General features: G+C 38.7%; 1 protein-coding gene and 1 long non-coding RNA gene across 14 annotated transcripts in view; one reads left to right on the top strand and one right to left on the bottom strand.

Moving 5' to 3' along the window:
* Positions 1 to 25,840, top strand: part of MYT1L (myelin transcription factor 1 like) — a 303,729-nt gene that overhangs the window by 266,636 nt on the left and 11,253 nt on the right. For all 13 annotated transcript variants that reach the window (XM_066179860.1, XM_066179851.1, XM_066179856.1 and 10 more), the window contains 3 exons: positions 3,523 to 3,585; positions 8,226 to 8,309; positions 9,655 to 9,876. In XM_066179860.1, coding sequence (XP_066035957.1) covers positions 3,523 to 3,585; positions 8,226 to 8,309; positions 9,655 to 9,876 — 369 coding nt within the window. The remainder of the gene's footprint in view (positions 1 to 3,522; positions 3,586 to 8,225; positions 8,310 to 9,654; positions 9,877 to 25,840) is intronic.
* Positions 16,272 to 19,238, bottom strand: LOC136287841 (uncharacterized). The gene is made up of 3 exons (XR_010720374.1): positions 19,113 to 19,238; positions 17,835 to 18,004; positions 16,272 to 17,056 (listed from the first exon to the last, which is right to left on the bottom strand). It is a non-coding gene; the product is annotated as an uncharacterized lncRNA (long non-coding RNA).

Below are 25,840 nucleotides of genomic sequence, written 5' to 3'. Positions count from 1 at the left end.
GATCTTTCCTTAGTGAGGAATCAGTAGCAGGGCTTAAGTGTATTCTCAGTTTAACTCTCACCCTTTTTTCTTCTGCTGTTGAATCTAAGCCCAATACTGAATCCAGCTGCCACAGCTGTTGCTGTTCTGCTGCCTGCCCCACTTCCTGCTTCTGCTTATTTTCCCAAAAATGCTTCTCTGGGATGATCTGTGAAATGAATGGGACATTAAGGCACTGCTAACTGCATTCCCCTTTCCTGACAAGCCCTTTCTTTTGCTGGATGCCCTGAATCTCTAGGCAAGTGCTAGTATTCTGTGTCCTGAACTTCAGTCTTCACAGAGTCAGTTCCTTTTCTCACCTCCCTCATTACAGTACTAAAGTATTTCCTGTGCTACAATAAGCTATTATGTAAATTCTACGAATGGGTTTCTGATCCTGCCAAAACAGATTTGCTTTAAGTAAGCAAGGAGAACTGCAGCTCTCTTTTTCCACATGCTCTGTTAGTCATATTCAGAGTTTCCCATCACCTGCCTCTTACAAGCAGTGCATACATTTTTCTGGCATTGTTGTTTGACTTATAATTAAGTCATATGCATGTAGGTAATAAATGATAGCAAAGTAGTAAAGTATATGCAAGTCCTGCATATGCTCAGACATTTGGAAAATACAGACTCCCAATTCCAATAGCACAAGAACTTGGGGTTGTCTCCTTATCTGATCTGTTTAGGATAGCAAGTAAATATTGTAATAGCTTCATAGTTGTAACAGACTGCTGCATATCTGCATCCTGTGTGTCACACTGTTGAGAGCATTTCCCATAGAATGGAAACAGCAGAAATATAAGCGTTCCAGAGTTTTAAATGTTCTTACCAACTGCACTAAACCCTCATTTAATCTTTTACATGAAAGTAAATATAAACTTATGAGATTTTAAAATAAATATTGTAGTGCCAAAATCAAAATTTGAAAGGTCTTTCTGAAATCCTTGCCAGCATAAAGATCTCATCTGGTTTAATCAAAAATACATTTTTAAACTGATACTAACTGTGCAAAGCCATTTCTGAAGATACTCAATTCAATTTACAGCAGGATGATTTCTTCTTTAGCTTCAGTTGTTAATTTTTTTTTTTTTTAATGAAACGGAAATAAGCTAGTTTTTAAATTGTGTAAGACTGTCCAAATGGTTGAGATGCAGTGGTCTTATTTTAAGACAGATGGACAGGATATAGTGGTGCATCTTATAAATCCTTTTTGTAAGACACTATTAATCATGCTGCCTGTAACAAAAAGTCTTGGAAAAGATGGGGAAAAAAAAATGTTCAGTTTTGCTAATAGCTTATCCTCAAAAGGATAGAAAGTGTGGAGAGGAAAATGGTGGCTTCAAATCATGGGCTGATAAAGAAGAAATCCTTGTAGTACCCCAGACAGACTGCAGAGGAATAGTCCCATATCTCCAGGTTCTCTTTTATTCATTTAAATGCTGTGGACATGTAGAGCCAAAATTTAGTCAGTTCTTTTAAATAATTCTTATCCCCTTATCTTTTGATTCAGCATCTTAGGGGCTTTAGTCAGGCTTCAGTGGTGCAGCTAGTCTTGATGGAAATAGGCACTGGAGAGTGCTGAAGCTACCAAGCACGAAAAAAAAATCACATGAAGCAAGAGGTTATCTCTCTGTAGATCTCAAAACATTTACCTAAGAAAAAAATAACAATGATAACATATATGTATATATATATATAGAGAGAGAGTATTTAAATTATAAGACCCTTCATATTAGATGCCCTGACCTCTTATTTTTTGAAAAAATAACCAAAGTTTATGCTAGCCATGTGCAACCACAACCAAGAATGAAGGGCAACAGGCATACAGACTGAATCTCCTTTATCAAGATCATAGTTTTACCTAATTGCTATCAGAAATTTCCATGCAGGAATTATGGGCTTTATCTTTCTATAAGAAGAAAGATTGATATGTGATGTCAGCCTGTGTTTTGGTCTTTAAGAGCTATGTTAATACACCTGTCATGCAAGATCACAGTAATATATTTGGTCCTGTGCAAAGACAAAGCAGGAGAGAAGGAGAATTGTCTCTAAGCACATTGTTTAGATTTCTTGTCCAAAGTGCACAGCCTGTCCGGGATGGAGAAGAGAAACTTGGTGTTGTAGGGAACCCCATAAGTTTTACCAGCTAACATCCAAGAACTGCTACCATATTTTGATGTTTTCTATAGAGTAACTAAACTGGTCCAGATGAAGATTATATGGGAACTTCATTGAATAAGATCAAGTTTAATATATGTCTTTCAAGGTAGGAATAATCATGTTTGAAGTTTAGCCCTGCTGAACTCCTCAGAAGTAGGTGATGCTTACTAGCTTAAAATAGCTAAAATTCATCTTAATGGAACATGACAACTCCATAGCACTGAACTCTGGGTTACTTATTTACTGGTTTTAAGAAATGTTCAAGTCTTTGTAGAAACCTTGTGAAATAAAAGCTTACCAGTATGGACCAACTTTGAGGAAAGCACACATGTAACTAAAGGGTGAAAGCCAAAGTCTGCATGAACTCCTGATTCAAATAGTGGAAAAATACAATGTTATGGAAATCTGATGTTATAGAATGCAATATCTGAATTTGTGAGCAAGTTTTTTTTGAATTTGAATGCTTACTTCAAATAAAGCCTTAAATAGCATGGCTAAAATTCAAAACTCAGGCTCAAGAAAAGTGACTTTTTGGAATTCATGTAGCATTTGTCTGTTCAGTAAAAAGCATATAAATTAAGTCTTTGTCTTTTCTGTGATTTAGTATAGCAGTTCAAATACCAGCTAATGATTTTACTTAGCATTATAATGTAGCTTTTTCTGTGATGATCGCAATCATCTTTGCGATGTAGAAAAATCCATCCATTTTCTTTGATGGCTCTAATGTCATCCCACTATTAAAAATTCCACTCAGGGCTGTATCATTTCTGTCTGGTGCTGTAGCTTGGTGTTTGGTACTGTTTGGGTGGGTTACTATCTCTCTGCAAGAGGCTAGCATTACTTCCCTGTCTACACACTTCCTTTTTCTTAGGCATTTCCTTTGCTTCATGGAGAGGTGAAGGGTTCTCTTCACTGTGAGGTGTGACCTCATGACACTGTGCAGTGATTAGAGCAATAGCTTCAGTGAAAAAGAAAATTACTGCCATGTTAGCCACTACCTAAGCATACAGCACGGGGATAGTCCATTTGCTGTCAATCCAACTCACTCCTGGTGGTGTAGGGATGTCAGATTGCTGGGAAATCTCCACTAATCTGCCAGTACTTGAGGTATCTAGGAAGCACTGGAGTGGGCAACTGAGGAGTAGCAAAGAAAAACATTTTATGAATGAAAAACTATGTTTGTCCCTGGTGTGGAATTAAGCTCAGGTTTAGCAGTGGCTAGGGGTCCCAAAGGCTGACTCCTGAGGAAACAAGGACTAAGCCAATGAATAATATTTTTAAACAGACAGTTTCATCTTTCCTGTCAGTAACTTCTGGGTGTCTTTTCCATTGTTATTCTAGGTGTCCCACCCCTGGGTGTGATGGCTCTGGGCATATTACTGGAAATTATGCTTCTCATCGAAGGTATGTAAAGACAAGGTTTTGTTAATTAAATCATATAACTGCAGGGCTAGAAGGTGCTTCAACTGACCTAACTTCACTCTCTGAATACTAAAGTAGGATTGAGTGCTGCACAGACATACGTTGGTCTAACTCACTTTACTACTAATGGATAATATTTCTCAGCTTCAGCATGACTCACCAAATAGGTAGGAATATTTTTGCTAATATATAGCAAAATCTTTATACAAAATAAATTCACTTTCTCTGTTGTCTCTAGTAGCCTGAGGAAGCAATTCAACATTCATGTTTCTGTTGCTTTACATTCTGAACCTCTTAACTCCTCACAGTTTGGACTCAAATTCTAATCCTGCATCTTCTTGCCACAAATTGTATTTCCTGAATGTTTGTGTCAGTCTCTTCCAGATTCACTCCATATTCCTTGAAATGCAAAAATAGACTCTGTTCTGTACCTCCTCTCCCAGGTGATGCTTTATAAGCTTTAATCAGAAGGGGAAGGTACATCTTTCATCTAATATGCACCAGTCTTGTCAGCACATTTCAGAAAACTTTGGCTTGTTCTTAAATTGCAACACTTCGTGCTACATCAGGCCAGAAGAATGGCAAAAGAAACTTATGGGTGGAAGCTGCCTAAACTATAATTTTACCAAGGGCCAAAAATTCTTCTCATGCACTAATTAGGATATTGATCAGTTATATTCTAGAGGTAATGGTATAAGTGCTGTGTAATTTACAATTCCCCTGCGGCTATTTGAGAACTAAATCAGTAGAGAAAAGTTGTGCCGTATTTTGTAAATATCTATCCACTGTTTAATCAAAGAACAATAGTGGATAATAGTGTACTCTACCTCTCTTGTGTTAGTAAAGACTCTTTAGTCCCATGCCAATTTTACAATGGCTATCACTAGTCAATACACATAATCCCAGTTTAGATGTTTTCCTACTAAAAGCAGCAAACAGTTCTACATCAAAACATAAATAAAATTAGATGTTGGGAACATGCCATATTTTACATGCTGTGAAAATGAAAGTTTACAATATCAATTTCTGTAATGCAGTGTTAAACATCAAAAGTACAAAAACATTAAAAAGAAGATGTAAGTGTTTTAAAAGCACTTACATTATGCAGGAGATTTAATCACACTTTCAGAGGAATTTAAGGCCAAATTTAGAACTACATTTAACTATATGTAAATCTATCAGCTACCACTCTACCAGCATTATGCTTGTTATAACTCTACCCCAACTTCAAGGAAGCTATTTATGCGTTTGATCATCTATTCAACCAGAAGCAGGTGGGAGAGTGAAGATGCAGAAGAAAAGTGTTACTAAGAAACCTAAAAGCTGGCAAGGTTGGTAGGGGAGAATCACTGAATGTTGATTCGTTTTTAAAACTTTTTCCTTGTGCTTTGTCTCCTGGCCACTAAAGGACTGGACAATGAGCTGAATGGTGTTACCTACTTTTCTTTGTAAATTCTTACATTCTTGTATTTTTGCAGATGACTGCTGGACCAAGTTTTCATTTGATTGTGCAGCATAATCAAGTATATATAAAGATATAAAAAGTTTTTCTACAAAATAAACATATCTGGAATTTGCTCAGTCCATTGGGATTTAACACATGCAGCCTTTCGAAATGCCACCATGCCTATATTGACCACATAGCTCTTTCATTACTTTTCCTAAAAGGCCTCTGGCAACCCCACGTCTTTGGCTGCCTGCAGGCACAGAAGCACTGACACGTAGTCAGTGAAGTAACATTTTCTTTGCTTAAATCCACGGATGTCCTCAGGAGACCTGTCACATTTACACAGAGCCAGCCTTACCCTGTTCAGATCATGATATCTGTCAAGGCCATTTCTGAGGTGGGGAGGCTGGCAAAAGGAATGCTTTTGAAGGGTAGCAAACCTGTAGCCTAAATCTGGAGCTGTTAATCATGGAAGACCCCACAGTATGTTGTCAGTTGGGCTTTCTAATTCCCAGACTGAAAATTACCATTTAGCTCTGCCTGCATCTGAGTTAGCATTTTTGTTTGTATTTGACACCATCAGTTACAACCCTCTCAGTTTCAGAAGGAAAGGAATGACAGACTTCTCTCTTAAATGGCTGCTGAGATGCCTGGGTATCATCAGTTTTTAAAATGGCTGCTCAGCAGCAAGCATACGTGAGGCAGATTTAACTCTGCCATAAGTCGGCAGTTCCACACAGCTTTTCAATAAATGCAAGGAGTTATAGCACCATGCACTGCTGCTGAATTTCCCTCTTTTATCTTTTGTCTTCATAGATGAGGAATTAAAGTCATAGAAAAATGAAGTAATATGCTTATCTTGTAGTAACTTTGGTTATTACAAAGGTAAAAAAAGGGCTCATCCTTGGCATATGTTTTCTCAATGTATCCACTGTCAGAGAAAAAATGAATTAATCACAGCCTCAGAAACTAGCTATTGGAAATGTCTGTTTAGAAGACCTGAAAGGTCTTAGAATTTTCAAATAAATCATAGTACCAGAATAAAAAGATCCAGAGAAATGATGCACCAAAATACCAATCAGTGGGTGTTAATTAAATTGATTTAATATGTAGAAAGCTTTAAACCATTAGTCAAGACAGAAATTCTTTGTTCAGATTTTGTTATGAAAATGTCATAATCTAGAAGCATACCCATCTGTATACCTACTAAAAAAAGTACTGCTTTCTGAGGAATCCCTGTTAACTGTTTAGTTTGCAGATGCAAATTGTGATTTTTCTCACACAGTAAGTTCAACTGCTCTGAGGGATATCTTTAACTCCAGTCCCCCCCACCCTTCACTTTCTGCAGACCAGGTTGAGTGTCAGGCAGTGAACCAGCCTGGTCCTGAGCTGTTCCCTTGCCCCAGAGCCATCTTCCTCTTATTCTGAATCCCTTAGACTTTCCTCCTCCTACTTCCTTCTTACAGACAACTTTATTACTTTTGAATAAAACTGTTCTTCATTGGCACAGGCTTTCTCAGATTTAGTTTGTATACAAGGAACTGTGGCACTTTGGTGTCCATGATGCAAGCTGGAATAAACAGCAGTTTGCCTTCAGAAAGAAAATGGTTGGTTACATTTAAAATGGAAAATGAAATGGGATGAGAGCACAGGTCCATGTATCAGAGTGCAGATGCCTATTCCACTAATGCTGACATGGCCCCTGGCATGGCGCTGGCATGGCCCCTGGCATGGCACTGACCTTGGGCCAGTCTCCCAGGCAGTTCTAAGATATTATTTGGGGCTCAGTGTGGGTCCAGATCATTCTTTACAAACAATATGGGTGTGGCTGTCCTGCTTTACAGAGACAGCTTAGCTGTACAAATGTGAACTTTCTGATCTTGGGTCAGAGCAACAGTTCTTGGTCCCTTCTATTTAACACTATAGCTGTAGCCATGACATCTCACTAAAAGTTTCTAGGTAATGTCCAATATCCTGTGCCAGCATTCCCCTCTTTCTTTAGTTGACTTATTTATGACTTTGCAGCATGTAAACTCTGGTTTTGTCTGTTCTTCATTTTCTAACACAGAATTCTGTCTGTGATTGCATCACCTTTTTCTGTGCTTCTTCCCCTCAGTCCTCACTGGTTTTAACAAGACAAAATAACTGAAAAAATTTTTACCACTTTTTCTGTCTCTTCTTTGCAAAGACAGGACCTGCTACACAAAACTCAAGTACATTTTCTTGTGCTGAAAACAAAAATTCGATCTTCTATTTTGTTTCTTTCTCTAGGGATTTTTTTCTTTGGTGACACTTCTTTCTCTCTCATGTCTACACTTGAAGGTGTTCTACTGGTGGATTTCTTTTTTTAATGTGGATAGCTAAGATGGAGATAACATTTAAGTAGAGGACTAAGCATGATTTTTTTTTAATAGACATACTTGTGTCCTCAGATAACAACTACCTAAAAGAATCTTTAAAAATCTGTTAAGATCACTGTCAAGTCTAAGTGGTTTCTATAATTAATTCTTCATATGCAAAGGGAAGGAAGATGAGCTTGTGTAGTTGAAAATACATTCTCAGTCTTGTTACATGTAACATTGGTTAACCTAACATTTAACTTTGTCTCTACCATATCCTTTTATCTGGGTGAATTCTGAGCACTTGAACCCCTTCTCTGGAAGGCATTGAAAGCTCTGAGCTCTGTCATGTTTTTATTCATTCATTCTATAGAATTGTTATGTGATGTTCAGGAAGTTTTGATAATGTTACTAATGTGCTCCCAAGAGAAATCTTTAGTCCTACGAAGAGATACTCCCGTGTTTTCTATTCTTCCATCCCTCTCAGACACAGAGGACATAATGTCTCTCAGCCCTGGCTTCTATTCCTTTTAAAGATGCCAATTCTGCTGCTGAGTCAGCTGAAGGAATTATTAGGCAGAGGGTTAAGAGCTGCCTTCCCTGACTCCTCAGGGACCTCCTGTGTGTGTGGACTGCACAGTGCCACGAGTCCTGCGTGTCACAGAGCCATACATGTGGATCCCCTGGTGGCTGTTGCAGCTCTCCTTTTTAACCCACCTGAGCTTTGATTGTGGAAACTGGACAGGATTGCCTGTTTTGTTTCTCAGATAAAGTGTATTCCTGTAAAGTGTACCCAAGAATGAGAGTTGCATTCTAAAATGTTTTCCTTCACACAGTCTTTCAGGCTGTCCACGAGCAAAGAAAAGTGGAATCAGGATAGCACAAAGCAAGGAAGACAAAGAAGACCAAGAGCCAATTAGGTGAGAACAAATATTGTCAAAGGGTCTTTATATGTTTTACAAAGGTCTTATATATCTTCAGGGTTTTTTAAGACATAAACGTTATTGTGGGATAGTTATCCAAGGGCAGAAGACCACACTGATTTCTATGTGCAAAACTCTGCTGATTGTTTCAGCAAAGGATACAGCATTAGCCAAGGATACAATCATCTGTAATTTAATAGTTTAATTCTTCATCTTCACATGATATTAAAAAATCACTTAGATCTTTATCTCCTAAATGCCCCCTAAACATGTTTGCAAACCATACATGCTAAATAAAGGTAGCTATGGGAATATGTGTTTATATGAGACTGCTGCAACAAATCTGATTGTTCATGCAGTTTGCAAGGGAAACAAATGCCTACCTATAGGTCTTGGTTTCTTCTTGCAAGGCACTCTGATATCAGTGGCCACTGAACTTGGTGGATTTAGGGACTGCTTAGACCATTCAGGACCAGATCCTCAATGCTCAGTGGAGAGCTGCAGGAATATTTTAGTTCACAAATAGTGAAGTAATTGGCCTTTAGTTTAGATGTGTGTTATGTAGCAACACACTGAAAAAAAAAAAAGCTGTCATTTTCTTTAAACATTTAACTTTGAAGATTCTAACCTGTTCCTTCTAACCTTGGTTATTTGGTTTTCGGTATACAGAGTATACAGAGCAGTATACAGAGCAAATGTATACGGGGATTCCCAAGTAAGGATAACCATCAGCTGAATACAGAACTGCCTTCATTGGTCTCTGGGCTGTAGCACAATTTCATATCATCACCCCTATTCAAAGAGTGGTTAAAGGAGCTCAGCATTTCTAATGAGGTGGTTGGATCACATAATAACTAGCTGCGTGCATACATGACATTTTCATGACTTCAGAGAAGTCTTCTTTGGGTTCCATACCTATAAATAAAATGTACCAAGGATTGTACTAAGTAGTATTTTGTGCCTATAGGGGTTTTATGGGCTATTTCGCTGCTGATCAGAGCTCAGTAGAAAATATTTCAATTCCACTGTGATATTTGCTGTGATAAACACCTGCAATTCAAATACATATCTCAGTCTTTTTGTTGCAATTGTATAATGTCAACAGCTGTGACTGCATCTACTGGCTATTCTCCTTAGGATTTATCAAAGAACTTTTATTTTCTTCAACTTGTAAAGTTCTGCTTGTCATTTTATCCACTGCAGGGTATCTTAACTACTTTTGTGACCACAGTGTAGGATAATTCTTTCCTTTTTGTGTCAGGTTTATTTTGACTTTGTTGTAGAGGCTACCAGGTACATAATGGCAAGACAATAAAGTTTATCTCGTCTATCTGCTCTACAGATGTCCAGTTCCTGGCTGTGATGGTCAGGGCCATATAACTGGAAAATACGCGTCCCATCGCAGTGCATCAGGGTGTCCTCTTGCTGCCAAAAGGCAAAAGGATGGGTACCTAAATGGCTCACAGTTCTCTTGGAAGTCAGTGAAGACGGAAGGAATGTCATGTCCAACACCAGGATGTGATGGCTCAGGACATGTCAGTGGTAGTTTTCTTACTCATCGTAGGTGAGTAACTATGACTTACGTTTTTCACGTATATTTTTTAAATCAGATTTAAAATACAGCTTTTTGCCATAGCATTTCTCTGTTCCTTTTGAATTTCATTATTACATCAAAAAATAATCTCCTTACGTTTATATGTCAGTAACTGGAAATCCAGACATGCAAGTTTTTAATGCAGATACAGACCTGCATTTAAATCTATAATACACAGAAAATTTTAGGGGAAAAATCATGCATGAAAGTAAGTTCCTATTGCTTTATTGCATATTTCCGGACAAATTACCTTGTGGTAGACATTTTAAAACATATCTGAGTCCACCTTATTTTCAGAGGTTTCAAACAATTCTTGATTCTCAAACATCAGAAAATGGAACTGAAGAATATTAGGAAACACTTATATAAAACCAAAGTACTTTTATTCGTTTGGTAATGAACATGTTTGTTGAAAACTATGTATGTAGAATTCAGAACATTGTTTAAAACTAATGGAATGTAAACATTTGACAAAAGAAATACAAAGCTTGATTTTTCATGAACTTGGCAAAAATAAGAGAACTTCAATGATAACATTTTTCATGGCTTGTAAAATGAGGAGAAAGTGGCCAGTCTGTTAGGGATAAAACTTGCAGCCATTGTAGATATTAGATTATGAAGAAACAAGGATTTTTTTTGAGCTCTGACTGGGAATCTAGGCCTGAAATGACTATAATGTCAGAGCAAATTTCTTATTATATAATCGCTAATATAGAACTCTTTACTTCAAATATGTCAAGCTGATGTCCCTAATTTGTCACCCTCTCCAGGCAGACCTCAGTTGAACTTCTGTACCCTTCAGTTAGCTAAGCCAATTTGATCTTGTTTTGTAGTCAGTTCTGGACACAGAGGTGAAAAGTGTGCTTCTTCCTTCTCTTGCCTATAACTATTTCCTTTGATTCTTTCTTTGACAATCCTTTACAGCTTCACCCAGAAGCCTTATCCTTACTTCAACCCCTCCAAAATTTGTGCATATAGTTCCTATTTACTGTTTAGGCTCAGAGTTGTTTTTCTACTCAGTGTTTTATGGTATCTACCATGAAGGGATTCTGGTCCATGACCTGAGGTGTTACCTGAGTAGCCAAATGTATTCCACAGCCTGCAACTCCCAGAGGCTTTAGGAAGTAGGAGACGCAAAACTGACCATTTATGCAGATACCACATGTGGGTTTAAGTTTCTGAATTTCAGTAAAACACCAGTATTTGTGTTCATATTTCAGTTTGACTTTCTTCATAATGGTGTAATATTCATTTAACTCAGAGAGATCTGTCATTAAAATTTTGAAATTATTTTACCTTTACTTAAAAGGTACAGTATAATTGCTGGGAGATTGCTTGCAAGGAGTATTCACATAGTACTTACATTTTTTCAAGGAGAAAAATCTTGCGAAAAGAATAACTAACTTCTAAAAGAAATGTACTGACAATAAGTTTACAATTTAAAGGGCAAATTGTGGCTAGAGATTTTTTTTTTTAAGGAATGCTTTAATGAAAAAAAAAAACCCTAATAGAGTAACCTAAATATGATATTTAGCTACAGAGCAGCCATGTGGGGGTTTTAGTACCACTATTTTAAGTACAAACAGACTTGTATATGGCTTACCTTGTAAGATCAGGTTTTGGGCAAAAAGGTCCGTTGTTAGAGGAGAGTACCACAAGATGAAAGGTTGCTTAAAAAGACTGATGAAGTAGATTGATCCTACTTAATTGTCTTGATGTAACAAAGGGCCAGCATTCTAAGTTGTTAGCAAATGAGCAAATTAAAACAACTGCTTGAAGTTTCCGTAAGCAGTGGTAATAACAAGCCATATTATTTTAAAAATACTCTTAATTCTTGTAGAATTCTTAAGGCTGTTAAAGTGGTTGGTTCATTTGCTCACACAAAGAAAAAAACACATGGAGCCATTTTAGATGCCTTTGGGTTACTTATATGGTCTCCAGCTGCTGCTCAGAAAGGTAGGTCCAGTGTAATATGTATCAGCCTTAGTGATATATCTTCTCAAATAGCATTTCATGCCTGTATATGGACAACTATATGGCCTGTATAATCAAACCCTGGATGTAGGATTGAGTATCAGAACAGTTCACCTACCTTAAGAATCTGCTTGTACAAGATGTAGGATGCATTTACTCCCCTTCCAGGATGGATGGATCCTGGAGAGTTGACCACCTCAGTGAAGTAGGCACTGGCCTTTAGTCAGTTGTACCGTAAGTGTCACTGAGTGTGTCAAGAGGGAGTGGTTTCCCCTGCCTACTTTTCAGGCACTTTATGCATTTGAAGTGTTAGGGCATGCAGCAATACTGGGCTGGCTGAAATGACTGAAGACTTGTGAGACACTCCATTCTTTGATTATGACAGCTGAGAGCTGAATGTGCCTGGCAGGGGATCTACTGGGGTGCAGGCCTTGTTAAATGAACGGGTCCCAGAGTTCCATGGCAACTTTGACACATAGTTCTCATGCAGATGTTAAACCCAGGTGTCATAATCTGGAGCTCGATCCCACCTAAATCACAGACTCTCCATTTCCTTACGTAAGGATGAAATACTCCCTTACTTCAGGTGTATCCATTCTAACAGGCTGTGGTCCCATCTTCTACCACTAATAACATTTTGCTGTACAGCCATGGCTGTAAATTTCAAATTCTCACCTTCTGAAGAGAAGTAATGCTATGCCAGTTACACAGTGAGACCAGGTTTGTGGACATTCTTTTGCAGGTAGAGGTGGTTTCAGTATGCACAGGGGAAAAGCAGGGCTGTGGCCTTTAACTGAGCCAGTAAAAGCTCCTCAGGAAGGAGTAGTTAATGTCTTCATTTTTGCCTGTACACCTTGGTGCTCTTCTATTAGGACTTTTTTCCTCCCCTGTGGAAATATTTTTCTATCAGCAGACTTCTCTAAGCTTATATATACATTCATTGCATGTGTAGTTGTCCTTTATGTCTTCTCCGAGATTTTTATATTTTGCCATTTGTAAATAGCTGTTAAATAGCTTCTATTGAAACAGCTGTAATACTCTGGAAATGAACAGCAGACTGGCTTATGAAAATGATGCCAGCTGTTGAATTTATCAAATATATATTAGGAAAGATGTTTTTCAGGTAAAGATTTCTCAGGGCTGCTGTTGACATTGTACACATGATATCATTGCACTGGTATCAATGGACACCAGAGATGATCCACAAGTAAATCAATAAAAACCTTCTCCAACCGGTATGTAGGCGGGAATTTAAATGTATGCATATTCCTACATAAACACTAATAAAGAAGAATTAAGTAGCCAATGAAAAAAATCATAAATTTCAGTGAATTTTGAATCCTACCTTATGATCAAAGTACCAACAAAAGATTTTCATTTTTAACATTTCATTGCCTGTTTGCAGAAATTTCTGTAAAAAATTTCATTTTGTCAAGGAGTTTGCATTAGGAAAGAATGGAAACAGGGTTATCAGGAGGGACCTAAAGCATAGGATTAAGTGTACTATGCTTCATAAAGGAGCCTCTGCTAGGAAGAGAGGCCAGTGTGAAATTAGGTGACCTATCAGCAATATGAAAATGAATTGGAAGGCATGTGAGCATGGAATCAGTAGATAAATAGGTTGTAATAAAATGTAAATTGCCTATTATATTGTAGCTTTGCAGTTTAGTTCTTGAAGAGACCCTTACATCCCTATATTTGATTTAAGAAGGTTTTTATGGATGGTATCATTTCTAGTGCTGTGATCAGTGGGGACTTTCTCAGAATATATTTGGATTTAGCAACCCTGCTCCTTAGCACAGGGAGTGAATGTGCTTGTGCTGACTTCAGTGGAAATTACCTGCAGAAATGCCTTTTCAGATCTAAAACTGTGTTCTTGTTCCCATCTTCAGCTTACTTTTATTTACATCAGTGTTCACCCATTTCAAACACATTAACGAAGCTTTTAAATTCCCTTTACTAAGGAAAACTGTTGTGGTTTAACCCCAGTTGGGACCTCAGCCCCACAGAGTTGCTTGCTCACTTCCAGCAGGATGGGGGAGAGAATCTGAAGTGTGAAAGTGAGAAAACCCATGGGTGGAGATTAATAGGTAAAATAAATGCCACACTCACAAGCAAAGCAAAACAAGGAATTAATTCACTGCTTCCCATGGGCAGTCAGGTGTTCAGCCATTCCCAGGAGAGCAGGGCTCAAGTAATGGTGTCTTGGGAAGACAAACACCATTGCTCCAAATGTCCCTCCCTTCCTCCACCTTCTTCCCCCAACTTTTTATATTGAGCATGACACCATATGTTGTAGGATATCCCTGGGGTTAGTTGGGATCAGCTGTCCCAGCTATGTCCCCACCCAGCCTCAAACTTGTGCACCCCCAGCCCTACCAATGGTGAAGTGGGGTGAGAAGCACAAAAGGCCTTGAGTCTGTGTGAGTATTCCTCAGCAGCAAGAAAAACATCCCTGAATTATCCATGCTGTTTCCAACACAAATCAAAAACATAGCCTCATACCAACTACTCCGGAAAACATGAACTCTATTCCAGCCAAAGCCGGTAAAAAACATGTTAGTAGAGCTGTAATATACAAGAGATGATCAAATTATAGCTATTTTTCCCTTTATTAAGCTAATGCTAAATAGAGATGAAAGCGTAGAGACGGGTGATTTTTCTTTAGTGAACTTATATCCTTGCTGAGGAGAGTAGAACTCCAAGAGCCATAAAAGAGTTTATAGAATGAGATTTTTATTTGAGCAGCAAGGGCATGCTACTGTGTTTGCATGCCTTCCAAATGTCTAGATGTGCTGGGAGGAAGCAATGGACATCATCTACTGCCTTTTCCCTTCTGAAGGAGTATATATAGAAATCATCAAGTGGTTATGGGAGATGATTACATATGACACTTGTTACAGGCTATCCACTTTATCCATAGGAAGATTTAGTTAACAGTAAGGCTGTCAGAATGCCCACAGGAAGTTCTCTCAGTTCAGCCATTAACACACATGCATGTCCTGAGGTGAAGGAGCACTGCCAGTGTTGTTTCATCCAAAAATTCTGTGTTGGTCACAGCTCTTAGTTGCACAACTGCATTGCTAAGCATGGGAACAGACAGATTATGAAAAGAGGAAAAGACAAACAAAACCCCAAATAAACCTCAAGGCAGGAGCTGCCCTCTGCAGCTGCTTTCTGGAAGCTGGCTGATACCTACACTCACATGGATCCTCAGAAGACCTCTAAGTTCTCAAACACTCAAAGCATTTAGATGAGAAATGTGAGGGAAGAAGGTTGGAGATGTAGATTTTTCATATGCAGATCATTTTTCTCATTAAATATTCTTTTCTAGAAATAGATACTGCATAAAAATCCTCTGTGATCATCCTCAGCTTCTGAAGGGAAGATTTGCAAATACCACCTACAGTCAAACCTCCTGGTGCTCAGGACCATAAAAAAGCATCTGACCCCAGAGTTTATCTGGGGTGTGTGCCCCCAAAGTAGCAGTAGCTCTGTAATACAGATGCTTTACAAAACACAGGCTAGTGGCTGCAAATTTTCTCCCAAATTGTTGCAGAGCTTTCAATATTTACCTGAAGTCACATCCTGTCTTAAAAGCAGCATTTTTCAGCTTCAGCATTTAAAAAAATAAAAATACTTATCATTAGGTCAGCAATGGCTCTCCAGCCTGTCCACAGCTTTTTGCACAGTGTGAGCCTAAACTGAGCACCATGTTCCAGGTGTGGCCTGACAAGCACTGAGTGGGACAATGACTTCTGTGTCTCTGTGGTGATGCCCTTGTTGATGCAGCCCAGCATCTCACTGGCTCTCTGTGCCACAGCAGCTCCACTCACTTACACTGAGCTTGTCATCCCCAGGATGCCCAGGTCCCTTTCCACTGCCAGGTAGGTCCCAGCCTGTGCTACACTCCTGAGTATTTTCCCAGGTGCAAGACTTTAGACTTGTCTTGGTTGAACTTCCTAATGTTCTTGTCAGCCCACTCTCTCAGCCTATACAGGTCTTCCTGCAGTGTGACTTTCCCTTCCAAAGAGTTCACTTCCCTACTCAGTTTGGTATCATTGTCAAACTTCATCAGGATACACTTGATCCCATTGTCCAGATCACTTACGGAGATTGTAAACAGGGTTAGCTCCAGGGATCCAGTATGGATCCCTGGAAGACCTCACTTGTGGCAGGTTGCCAGTTTGAAAAGGAGCTGTTTGCCACCACCCTGTGTGCAACCTCTCAGCCAGTTTCCTACCCATTACACAGACCATTTGTCCAGACCATAACACATTTCTCTAGAAGGAGGCCATGGGAAACCTTATCAAAAGCCTTGGAGAAACCCAGGTAGACAATGTCCATTGGTCGCTGCCCCTCCCCCCCCTCCCCCCCCAATCAGCCAAAAAGGTTACTTTTGTCACAAAAAGCAGTTTTGGATTTGCAGGTTTGTCAAGCACGGCTGGCCCTTGGTGAATCTGTGCTGGCTTTTCCCAATCACGTGCTTCATCTGACTTGTGATAGCCCCCAGAAGGATTCATTCTATAATTTTCCCAGAGACTGAAATAAGGCTAAAGAGCCTGTTGATCTTTCTTCAAGCCCCTCTTGTAGGTGGGGTTGTCACTGTCTCTCTTCCAGTTTTCTGGGATATCCCCTGATCTCCACAACTTCTCAAAGATTATGAAAAGGCTTGCAACATCAGCCAGTTCTCCTCACACCCCTGGGTGGGCAACGTCAAGGCCCATGGATTTGTAGTGCCAAGCTCCTGTTACAGTTCACTTGCAGCTCTTCCATCAGCGATGGTCGGTCTGTGTTGGCATCAACCTGGAATTTGCTCCGAAGGCCTGGGGCCCAACAGTGTTGGTAAAGACAGATGTGGAGGAAGTGTCAAGAACCGCTGCCTTTTCTGCATTGCTGGTGGCTAATTCACCTCTCCCATTTAACAGTGTGCCAATATTTTCCTTCTGTTTCCACTTGCTCTCTAGGTACCTAAAGAATCATTTCTTGGAGGTTTTTACATATCTCGTCAATTTTGATTTGAGCTGAGCTTTTGCTATTCCAGCTGCATCTCTGCATCCCCTAGCACCAGCCTTGTAATTTCCAGTGGGTATTTGCCCACTTTCCATCTCTGGTCCACTTCTCTTTTGGTTTTGAGCACATCCAGAAGCTCACAGTTAAGCCAATTGCGAGCATCCTGTAAAACACAAAGGATCCAAACAGCCAGATGAATTCTCAAGGTACTTTAAACTTCCAAAATACCCTATTTGTCAGGAGTCTCTGTCCAGCAATATCTTTTGAAAGGTGTTCCTGTGCTGTACACTGAAAATCGTAAAACCTTTGCAGAGAGAATTTTTTTTTTCTATTTATGAAACATAAATACTGTCAAACTCCAGATTTGTAAGAAGCTTTTATTATGCAATGCATTAAAGTATTTGATTGCATCCATTTCTAGCCAGGTCTCTTGTCAGGTCAGCTCTTGTCCATGCTTTTATTTGTTGCTACAGTAAGTTTACAGAGTGCTGCATTTGTGTCAAAATTAATTCACTCTTAGTTCTCATTGTTTTACTTTTTCTCTGGTAGGCTTTTTAAGATGTTTATGGTGTTTGTTCATTTAGTTTTAATCTTCCTGTCCCCTCCCTGCCATTGATTTATTTTGCTGTTTCCCATCTCTTAGTTTTTCCTACAAGCTGTTCTTTGCAATTCATCAGGAGAACGTCATACATCAAGAGCATAGAAGAACTAACCAAATTCACTACATTTAACAGTAACTACAACTGACAATGATGAGCATCATCATGATGACATCATTAAAAGATGACAGGCGTGGAAGACATGACAGGCATTTCCAAGAAGACAAGGAAAGAAATGTGGCGATTAAATGTAATAATAATATATGTAAAGAAAAAAATTAAAATCTGCGAGGTGGGTCCTGCAGTGCAAAGGATTTTTTTACTTATTAATTTTTTGCTGACCTTAAAGGAAAAGAGTCTTCCTAAACCACTTTTTGACACCTTCCTCTTCCCATCTTCCTTCTCTCCTACTGTAGTGTTCTGGCCCTCTTCCCTTCTCTGTCCCTGTGGGTCCTGTTCAGTCTTCTTACTTCTGAGCTTCTCAGTCCCCAGCATTTGCAGTAGTTGGTGCACTGGCAGAATAGGACAGGTAGTCTCAGGCATTGCTTCCAGCAATCATCCTTCTGCTCCAGGCCCTGCAGCCCTGAACAGGGCTGGTGGCAGGGAAGGCTCCCATTTATGCACACAAAGTACATGGAGGGTCTGGCACTAAACACTAGCTCACTTTCACTTAGCATGTCCAAGGAACAGTCTGTCAGAGGCCTATAGCTCTGCTCAATCTACTTTTGTTTTTGTGAGGACAGCGGAATGCGTCAGAGCAACACCCTATGAAATGTCATTTCTTGTTCCAATTCGCAGACAGTTATTCACGGAATTATTTGGACTTTTTTGTTCTCCACGGTAGGGACAAAACAATGTATATAGACAAAGCAGTGGTATAGAAGTATATTCTGAGAAATAGAAATATTTTTCCTGTGACATTTGGGAAAAAAATGATCCTGGCCTGACAGTTACCCCTGAAGATTTCAATCAGATCAGTTAAAATTTGGCAAAAGTTAGAGGTGACTAAATGCAGAGCCTGCTTGTTGGAAGAGTTAGGCCCTTTGCAGGTAGTTCTGCCAGCTTTTTTCATTATGAGCTGGAAGAAAGATGGAATAACATTTTAATCAGATGTACCATTTGTTAAACTGGAAGGCTCTTGATAGTAAGATAATCTAAAAGGACTTAAGAGGTTTACTTACCTTGGGAAAGTCAGAGAGAAAATAATATGAAATCCATATTAGAAAGAGCAGAGTGAACAATATAAACAAGAAAAATCATTTTGCTTAGCAGACCTGACAAATTATAGCAGACAGCAATTGTACAGGTGTTTGCAATGTGACACCTCCTTGATTTCAGGCACTTAGCAGAAGCTGTCTGGTTATAAGTCTGCTTGTCCTCATTCCAGACACAGCTCATAAAAAAGCAGAGAATACAGGATGGCTTTTTAGATTTCAGGAGGGATGAATTTTCCTCCTGAAATACATTTTTTTTCCTTGCTGGCTATACAAAGTGTTTAGAGAAATTATGCTTCATTTTAAGTGCCGAAGTGAGCTGTACTTGGTCACTAAATAGATCACTTGAAATTTTCAGCCATCTAAGAGCAGTAATCAGAGGTATGTGGCTAAACCTACATCTTACCTATTTGTACACAGGGAAGTCTCAACCTTTCTTCCTATTCAACAGCCCAGTAAATCCACTGGTCTTCAGGCCATCTGTCCTGTTGTGGGCAGTCACAAGACAGGAGAGAGGCTAAGCTTTGCAGAAGCCAGCCCCCAGTTCTTGGGACACTCAGGTGCGTCCCATTAAATGCCTGGGTTAGTGCTGGGGGCACCTGTAAGTCATGTAATGTGCTACACTGAGTACTCACTCACCGAAGAATAAATGAGAGATTTTTGAACAGTTGCTGCACATTGGGCAAGAGCCAAACCTCTTTCCCTCTTCAGGGATGATACAGGTCAAAGCTCATTAACACATTTGAGAAGCCCACCCACAAAGCCTCTTTGCTGACTAAGCAGCTTCAGTTAACTAAATATGATGTAAATTTGCCAAGGGACTACTGTGCCCAGCTGAAGGGCAACTTTGGCAGTGCTCTTACAGTTCCAGAATTTCAAGATTCATTAATCTCTTTTCTGGTGTATATTTATGCCCCAGGGGGATTCTGTTCAAATTGAGTCTGCTCCCTGGGCCTTTTCTTTCAGCTTTGCCATGTTAACAATTCTGAATAATTCCTATTTTTGTTTTTTCTTACCTGATGCCTCCTTTGTTTTTTTGTTATGAGGGATAGGCATAATTACGCTATCTTACCTTTTAAATCTCCAGGAAAAAACCCAATACCTCATCTTCTTCTGGGTGGCCATTCACTCTCTCTTGATGTTTATTTGGTGCCCGACTCACCAGATTTTAATGCTAATTCAACCCTCCCCTCCCCCCGCCGCCCAAAAATAAGAATATAGTTCTTTCCAGAACGTTTTTCTGAAACAATGATCAGATATTATTAAAATAATTTTGAAAATCTTGCATTTTGTTTTAATCGTAATGGCTATATATTTTTATGGCCATTTGTTTAGTGGTTTGATTTTTCTTACTTCTGAAGCAAATGTTTATTTAAACAGAATAAAATCTCAGCTACTTTCCTCAGCACCTTTGGAAAACAACTTGAATTAGGAGCTGTCACTTTCCACATTACATCAGGCTTTTAGTATTTTTGACTTAGATTTCCCTCCTGACTCAAAATTGAAGTTTTTCACAGCAAGCATTCAGGTGTGAGTTGTAAACACACCCAAAGAAACCCAAAACAAAACAAAAAGAACCACAAAAAACCCCAACCAACCAACCAGCAAGCTTTAGTAAGGAAACAAGACCTATAAAGGGCCACATTAATAAAAATCATTCTTTTCCAGGGAAGAATTTTGAAATTGAGCTGAACAGATGATTTTTTTCACCCAACACCACACAAAGGCAGCTAGAGTTGTGTGGCAAGAAGAAATTCCTCTTGTCACAGCAATTTCCATGAAAACAAAACTACCTTGTTTGCAGAACCTCTCTCCTGGATTCCCTTTGCTTCACATCTCAGTAAGAACCTGGGGAAAAGCCAATCACCCTTGAATGTAAATAAAAATGAGTGCTGGTTTAGGGAGGGTTCCTTTTATCTCTGCTGGAGTTGTGCATAGAGTATTTCATCCTTTAAGGTGTGTAGCAGAATTTACTCATGGGAATAAGGAAGTCACTAAAGCTGATACCCTTCCACACAGAAAAAAAAAGAGTAGTTCATGGATTTAATATTAAACCAAGGAATGGGCTACTTTGATCATTGAGTTTGATCTCTTAACTTGAACTTCAAACATTAGCAAATAGTTGAGGAGCTTAGTTGTAAAAGTAAGGTTTCAGCCATTAACAAAATAAAAGTCATTCTCACTGTGATCTGTATTTCCCTGAATTTCAAAAGGATTTACATCTGGGGCTTGTTATGAATATATTTCTAGTTAAAAGAGGTCTCTTGAAAGTGACTTGTTCCTTCCTCTAGTCTATAGACAATGCTATTTTTAATAAACAGAAGAAATGTTCCATTTTCTTTTTGAAAAATCACTGTGGTAGTGAATCTATAAACATCTTGCAGGGTTTATAAAAATTGTCCTCAGGATGCTTTTTGGGTACTCCAGGTTGAGGCTTTGGTTTCTTTACACAGTTATTTCTTTCTTTTTAAACTTCAACACTTGACATACCAAATATAAAAATAAAAAAGGTAATATATTTGACCTTTATCTCCTCCTTTCCCGTATACCTACTTCTCTATTTGGAAGATATTTTCTTCACTTGACAAGCCAAGTGTAAATTTTCCAGCTTCTAGAGGGACTCAACTGCATTGTCTACTGAGGAAAAAAATATATTTAACACACAGCTGGAACCCAGATAACTAAAATCGGTCAGCCAGACAACTGTTCCACTTGATCAATGATCCTTCACTCTGATGGCCTCTGTTGTTTGCATACCTGAAGACAGTGCAATTGCATTCTTGAAACAGTTCAGGATTTTAGCCCACACTTACTTATTTTTAAACTAAATTTCTTGGTAAATATGCACTGAACACTACGTAAAAACCCCTTTTAAATCTTTTTCCCCCACTCATTTTCATTTTATTTTTAAACAAATTTCACCCTATTTCCAAATCCACTGAATATATGGTGAGGCACTGGTTGCAGTAAGATAACCACAGTGCTAAAAAAGAAAGAAAATTTGTTCTTCACCTTATATTCAACTCTAATAAATACAATCACCATGTAGTCTTTATAGCATTTTGTAAGTTATGGCAGAGGGTGGTTTTCTAGGATGATGTTCCAGACAATACTTTTCTTACTGAAGTTAGAGGTTAAGCCCAACAGTAGAGATTTATCAAGAGCCAAGACACGTTGCATGCCAGCAAAATAAGGTGCTGATGGTCATGTGGTTGTTGATACAGCAGACACTCACAGCCCTTCGTGAATGAGAAACTCACAGGGAGTCAGGAGTTGGTTGCTGGTGCTTCTCATAGCCCACCAAAATGCTGCGGCTTCAAGTCCTGTGGCATCCAGAGTCTGACACAGATAATTCATGGTTTGGTACATTTATACTGAATTTATTACAGCAGTACCCCAGTAATGTTGTTAGAAAACCTAACTCATTTTTACTATGGAAAGAATACTCAATTTATATGTTTATATGTGTTTATATGTTCTTATGATTTCTTGTGTGTATGAGAATAATGGCAGGAGCAATTAATTTTACTAATTCTTTGCTGGAATGAATAATTGTGTAAAAGTCAGTGTAAAGTTTGAAAACCTATGACAAACATCAACTGTAAAGGCTTCAAACTTCATAGTAGAATACCCTGAGTTGGAAGGGACCCACAAGGATCATTGAAGTCCAAACCCAAGAATCATACCAGGTGCCTGAGAGTACTGTCCAAACACTTCTTGAACTCCATCAGGTTGTGACCTCTTCCCTGGGGGAGCCTGTTTCACTGCCCAACCATCCTCTGGGTAAAGAGCCTTTCCTAATATCCAACCTCAACCTCCCCTGATACAGCTTCATAGCATACCTAATGTGAGGATAAGTATTGTCCTTAACAAAACTACTACCTAGATATTTCTCATAGTATTTCTTAAAAAATTTTTGAAATATTTAAGCATTCATTGCGTAACTTTTAAAGCACTGAAATAGCTTTCATTTTTATTCTTTTGTTTGCTAATCACAGGAAAAAAATAAAATCATATCTACTCCTGTCTCCTTCTATCCTTCTGTCTCCTTCTACCCCCCAGTGTTCTAGAAATCTCAAGCAACTCTCAGTCTCACTGAGATCTAAATCAGCTAATTCTAAATTCAGCTTTAAATTCAGGATCTAAATTCAGCTTTTTTTTTTTTTTTTTAACTTTATTCCTCTGTAGGGTTCAGCCTTTGTACAACAGCCCACTTTTGATGCAACACTGACTTCACCTTGTTTTTCCTCTTACCTTCCCATATATCCTGAGCTCTTTTGGCTGTTCTCAATTCAAAGAGTGGTTGCCTTCAGTAGAAGTAAACATAGTCAGTAAGATAAAATGGAAGAGGTAGAATGTCCTTGCAGAGTATAAGCTTATTCTAAAAGTCCTAATTTACTTTTTAATTACTTTAAACAGTTTTAGGTAACTTAATTAAGAACAGAGCAAAGCAAAAGGGGTACACATTGCTATCTTTGACTAAATCATTTCTGAAAAATTTAGACAAGTTAAACAAACTGTAGTGAAAGGCAATACTCTTAATTTAGGTTACGAACTTGGTATTTGCTTCACTGAAACTGAAAGTGCCTGGCTCAGGAAACTGAGCTCATCTGCTTGCAATGCAATATACAATTAATGAAGAGACAGAATTGCCAGAAAAGATCTGCAGAGGAAGGCAATGGCATCTTCCTCTGCGCAGGATACCTTTGGGAATTTTGAATGCTTTCTTAAATTGCATAAAACCACTGGAAAATTTAGGACCATCTGTTCATTCATGGCCTCTTCTAAGGACAGACATGGAACAAGCTAAAGGAAGTCATAGAGGTGCATGATGCACATGTTAAAGGCATGCATGTAAGGACTGGGGAAGCAAAAAGAGGAAGCTTGTATATTAGGCATACAGATGCATTGCAAAAAAATCATTTTGGTCAAAGACCTCCTCTGTCTGTACATATTGTATTAGATCACCAGCGGGTTAGAACAAAACTAATCTGGTTACAGAATGTGGAAGCCTTCTGCATCCTCACTAGTATGCCCAAAAAATAGGCAGCCCTTTGCCTTTCCTCTCACTAATTTATTTTTCATCTGCGTGCCTCCTGAAGAAGGTAGATAATCCATGCAGAAAGACTCTTCAACAGTTCCAGCAGCAAGGATGGAGCACAGCACCCAGATCTTTGTGGTTCAGTTTAGGCAGAAGGCATCTGGTGCCAGGGTGCCTGAACTGCAGCCAAGCTATAGGTGCTCCATATGTGGCTACCCCAACAATACACCTCTCTCCAGTGGTGCTGGGCCATGGTCTGCTGCTGTTTGGCAGCTACAATGTGACCATCTTATTTTGTGGAATAGAAAAGCTTAGTATTGCACATATGGAGCCTTGTACCTGGGGCCTCAGGGTGAGAGCACACCCTGGAGCACCCTGGGCACACCAGTGGAGAGATAACCTTCCAGACTAGATGAGAAGATACCTACAGGTTTAGGCAGTCCTAAAAACTGTGTATAGAATCGTGGCCGGGACTAAGACTGGCTCCTTGGCATCAAAATTTGGATTTAGGCACACTGAATTACACAGTAGATTTCTAATACTTCTGAACAAATTTGATTTGTTTGATTATTTTTCTTTGCTCTCAGGTGCGCTGTTCTAGCATCCAGGTTTCATGTTGGTCTGTTTGAATGCTGTACCTATAGGCTAAGGGCTGATTTTATTTTGAGGGGTTGTCATCAGTCAAGACTTTTAGAGAGGAAAAGGCTACAGAACAAGATGCGAGTAAACTAATACAGTTGTTATAATGCCCAGTGATGCTAACTTCTTGTGAAAAAGAGTGAGGACAAAATATGAGAAAATTCACTAAATCAACTGAAAGGTTACACCAATGAAGTCAGTTAAATGATGCAGAAACTTTGCATATACTGTTATCCCATTTCTTTCTCTCTGCCAACATTTTTTTCACAAAATGCTAGATCCTCTTCTCCTTAATCATCTTCAAGGCTCCCTTTGACACTCCAAGAGGACAGTTGTTTACAATCACACACTGAATCTGAAGCAGACCTTGGAGTAGTTATTTGGCATCCTACCAACCAGGCTACAGCCAAAAGCTACTAGGTCATGACATTTCTTGATACTAGTATTATTTTATTATACGTCTTCTTAGTCACAAAGCTGTATAAAATGTTGAAAACAGATTCTTTTGCTGAGAAAATAATTTTAATATATTTTTCTAAAAGCAGTCCTTTTTTGTATGACTGCACTTGATAGCCCAGTCCTTTCAGAGAAACATTTTCAATAATCAAACACTATAGCTAAATCAGAAGATTTCATTTAGAGGGAAGTTGCGTCTTTACTTAAAGAAATGCTTTTAATCAAAGACACCATTTTCCTCCATATTACAGGGCAATTATTTGTGTATTAGATTTGAATTTGATTTTCACAATTAAAAATTGTAAATTGTAAAAAAAAAAAGTCTTCCTTTGGATCTGGAGAGGAAATATCAATGTGCCTGTATGCAATGAAAAGTACATAACCTTACTCAGTTTGCATGGCTATGAAAACTGAAATGTTGAGGCAACAGGAAATTGTTTAGCAAACTTCCAAATTCCCTTCGCTAAAGCTAAAGCTTCCTCAGAATAAGAATATAGTTTTCCGTCATTAAATTAGACTGAATATGTATTCTCCTTTATCTGCAGTGGTGCAACTACATAAAAGATGTGATTTTGGGAAAAGAGGGTAGTTTGGTGTGCCATTATTTGTTAAACACTGAACACTGTCTGATCCATATTTTAATGTTTACAATAAAGTCTCCTAAGACTGTGTTTGCTATCAAACTGTTTTGTACAATGTAATTTAAAAGTTTAATATTTTGGCAATGTGAGAGAGAAGAGATAACTGAATGTACATCCATAAATGTAACAAATGTGCATTATAAGACATATATATCCCCCATTAAAACAAGGTCATTTTTATTGGAATGACTTTCCTTGGGCACCAACAAAAAGCCAACACATAGTTACTTCCATTTGAAGAAAAAAATTTTTAAAAGGGCAATTTAGCCAGCTCAGTAGATGATATTCACAAAGAAAAGCAGTTTATAAGAGCTAGTCATTTGGATGTGAGAGGTAGCTCATGTCCTCCTTCTCTCA

Source organism: Chamaea fasciata, unplaced genomic scaffold (assembly GCF_029207755.1).
Source record: "Chamaea fasciata isolate MVZ Bird 193981 ecotype frontalis unplaced genomic scaffold, bChaFas1.0.hap1 SCAF_3, whole genome shotgun sequence".
NCBI classification, from domain to species: Eukaryota; Metazoa; Chordata; class Aves; order Passeriformes; family Sylviidae; genus Chamaea; species Chamaea fasciata.
The sequence above is the reverse complement of the archived record's forward strand: the minus strand, read 5'-3'. Positions and strand labels throughout refer to the sequence as shown.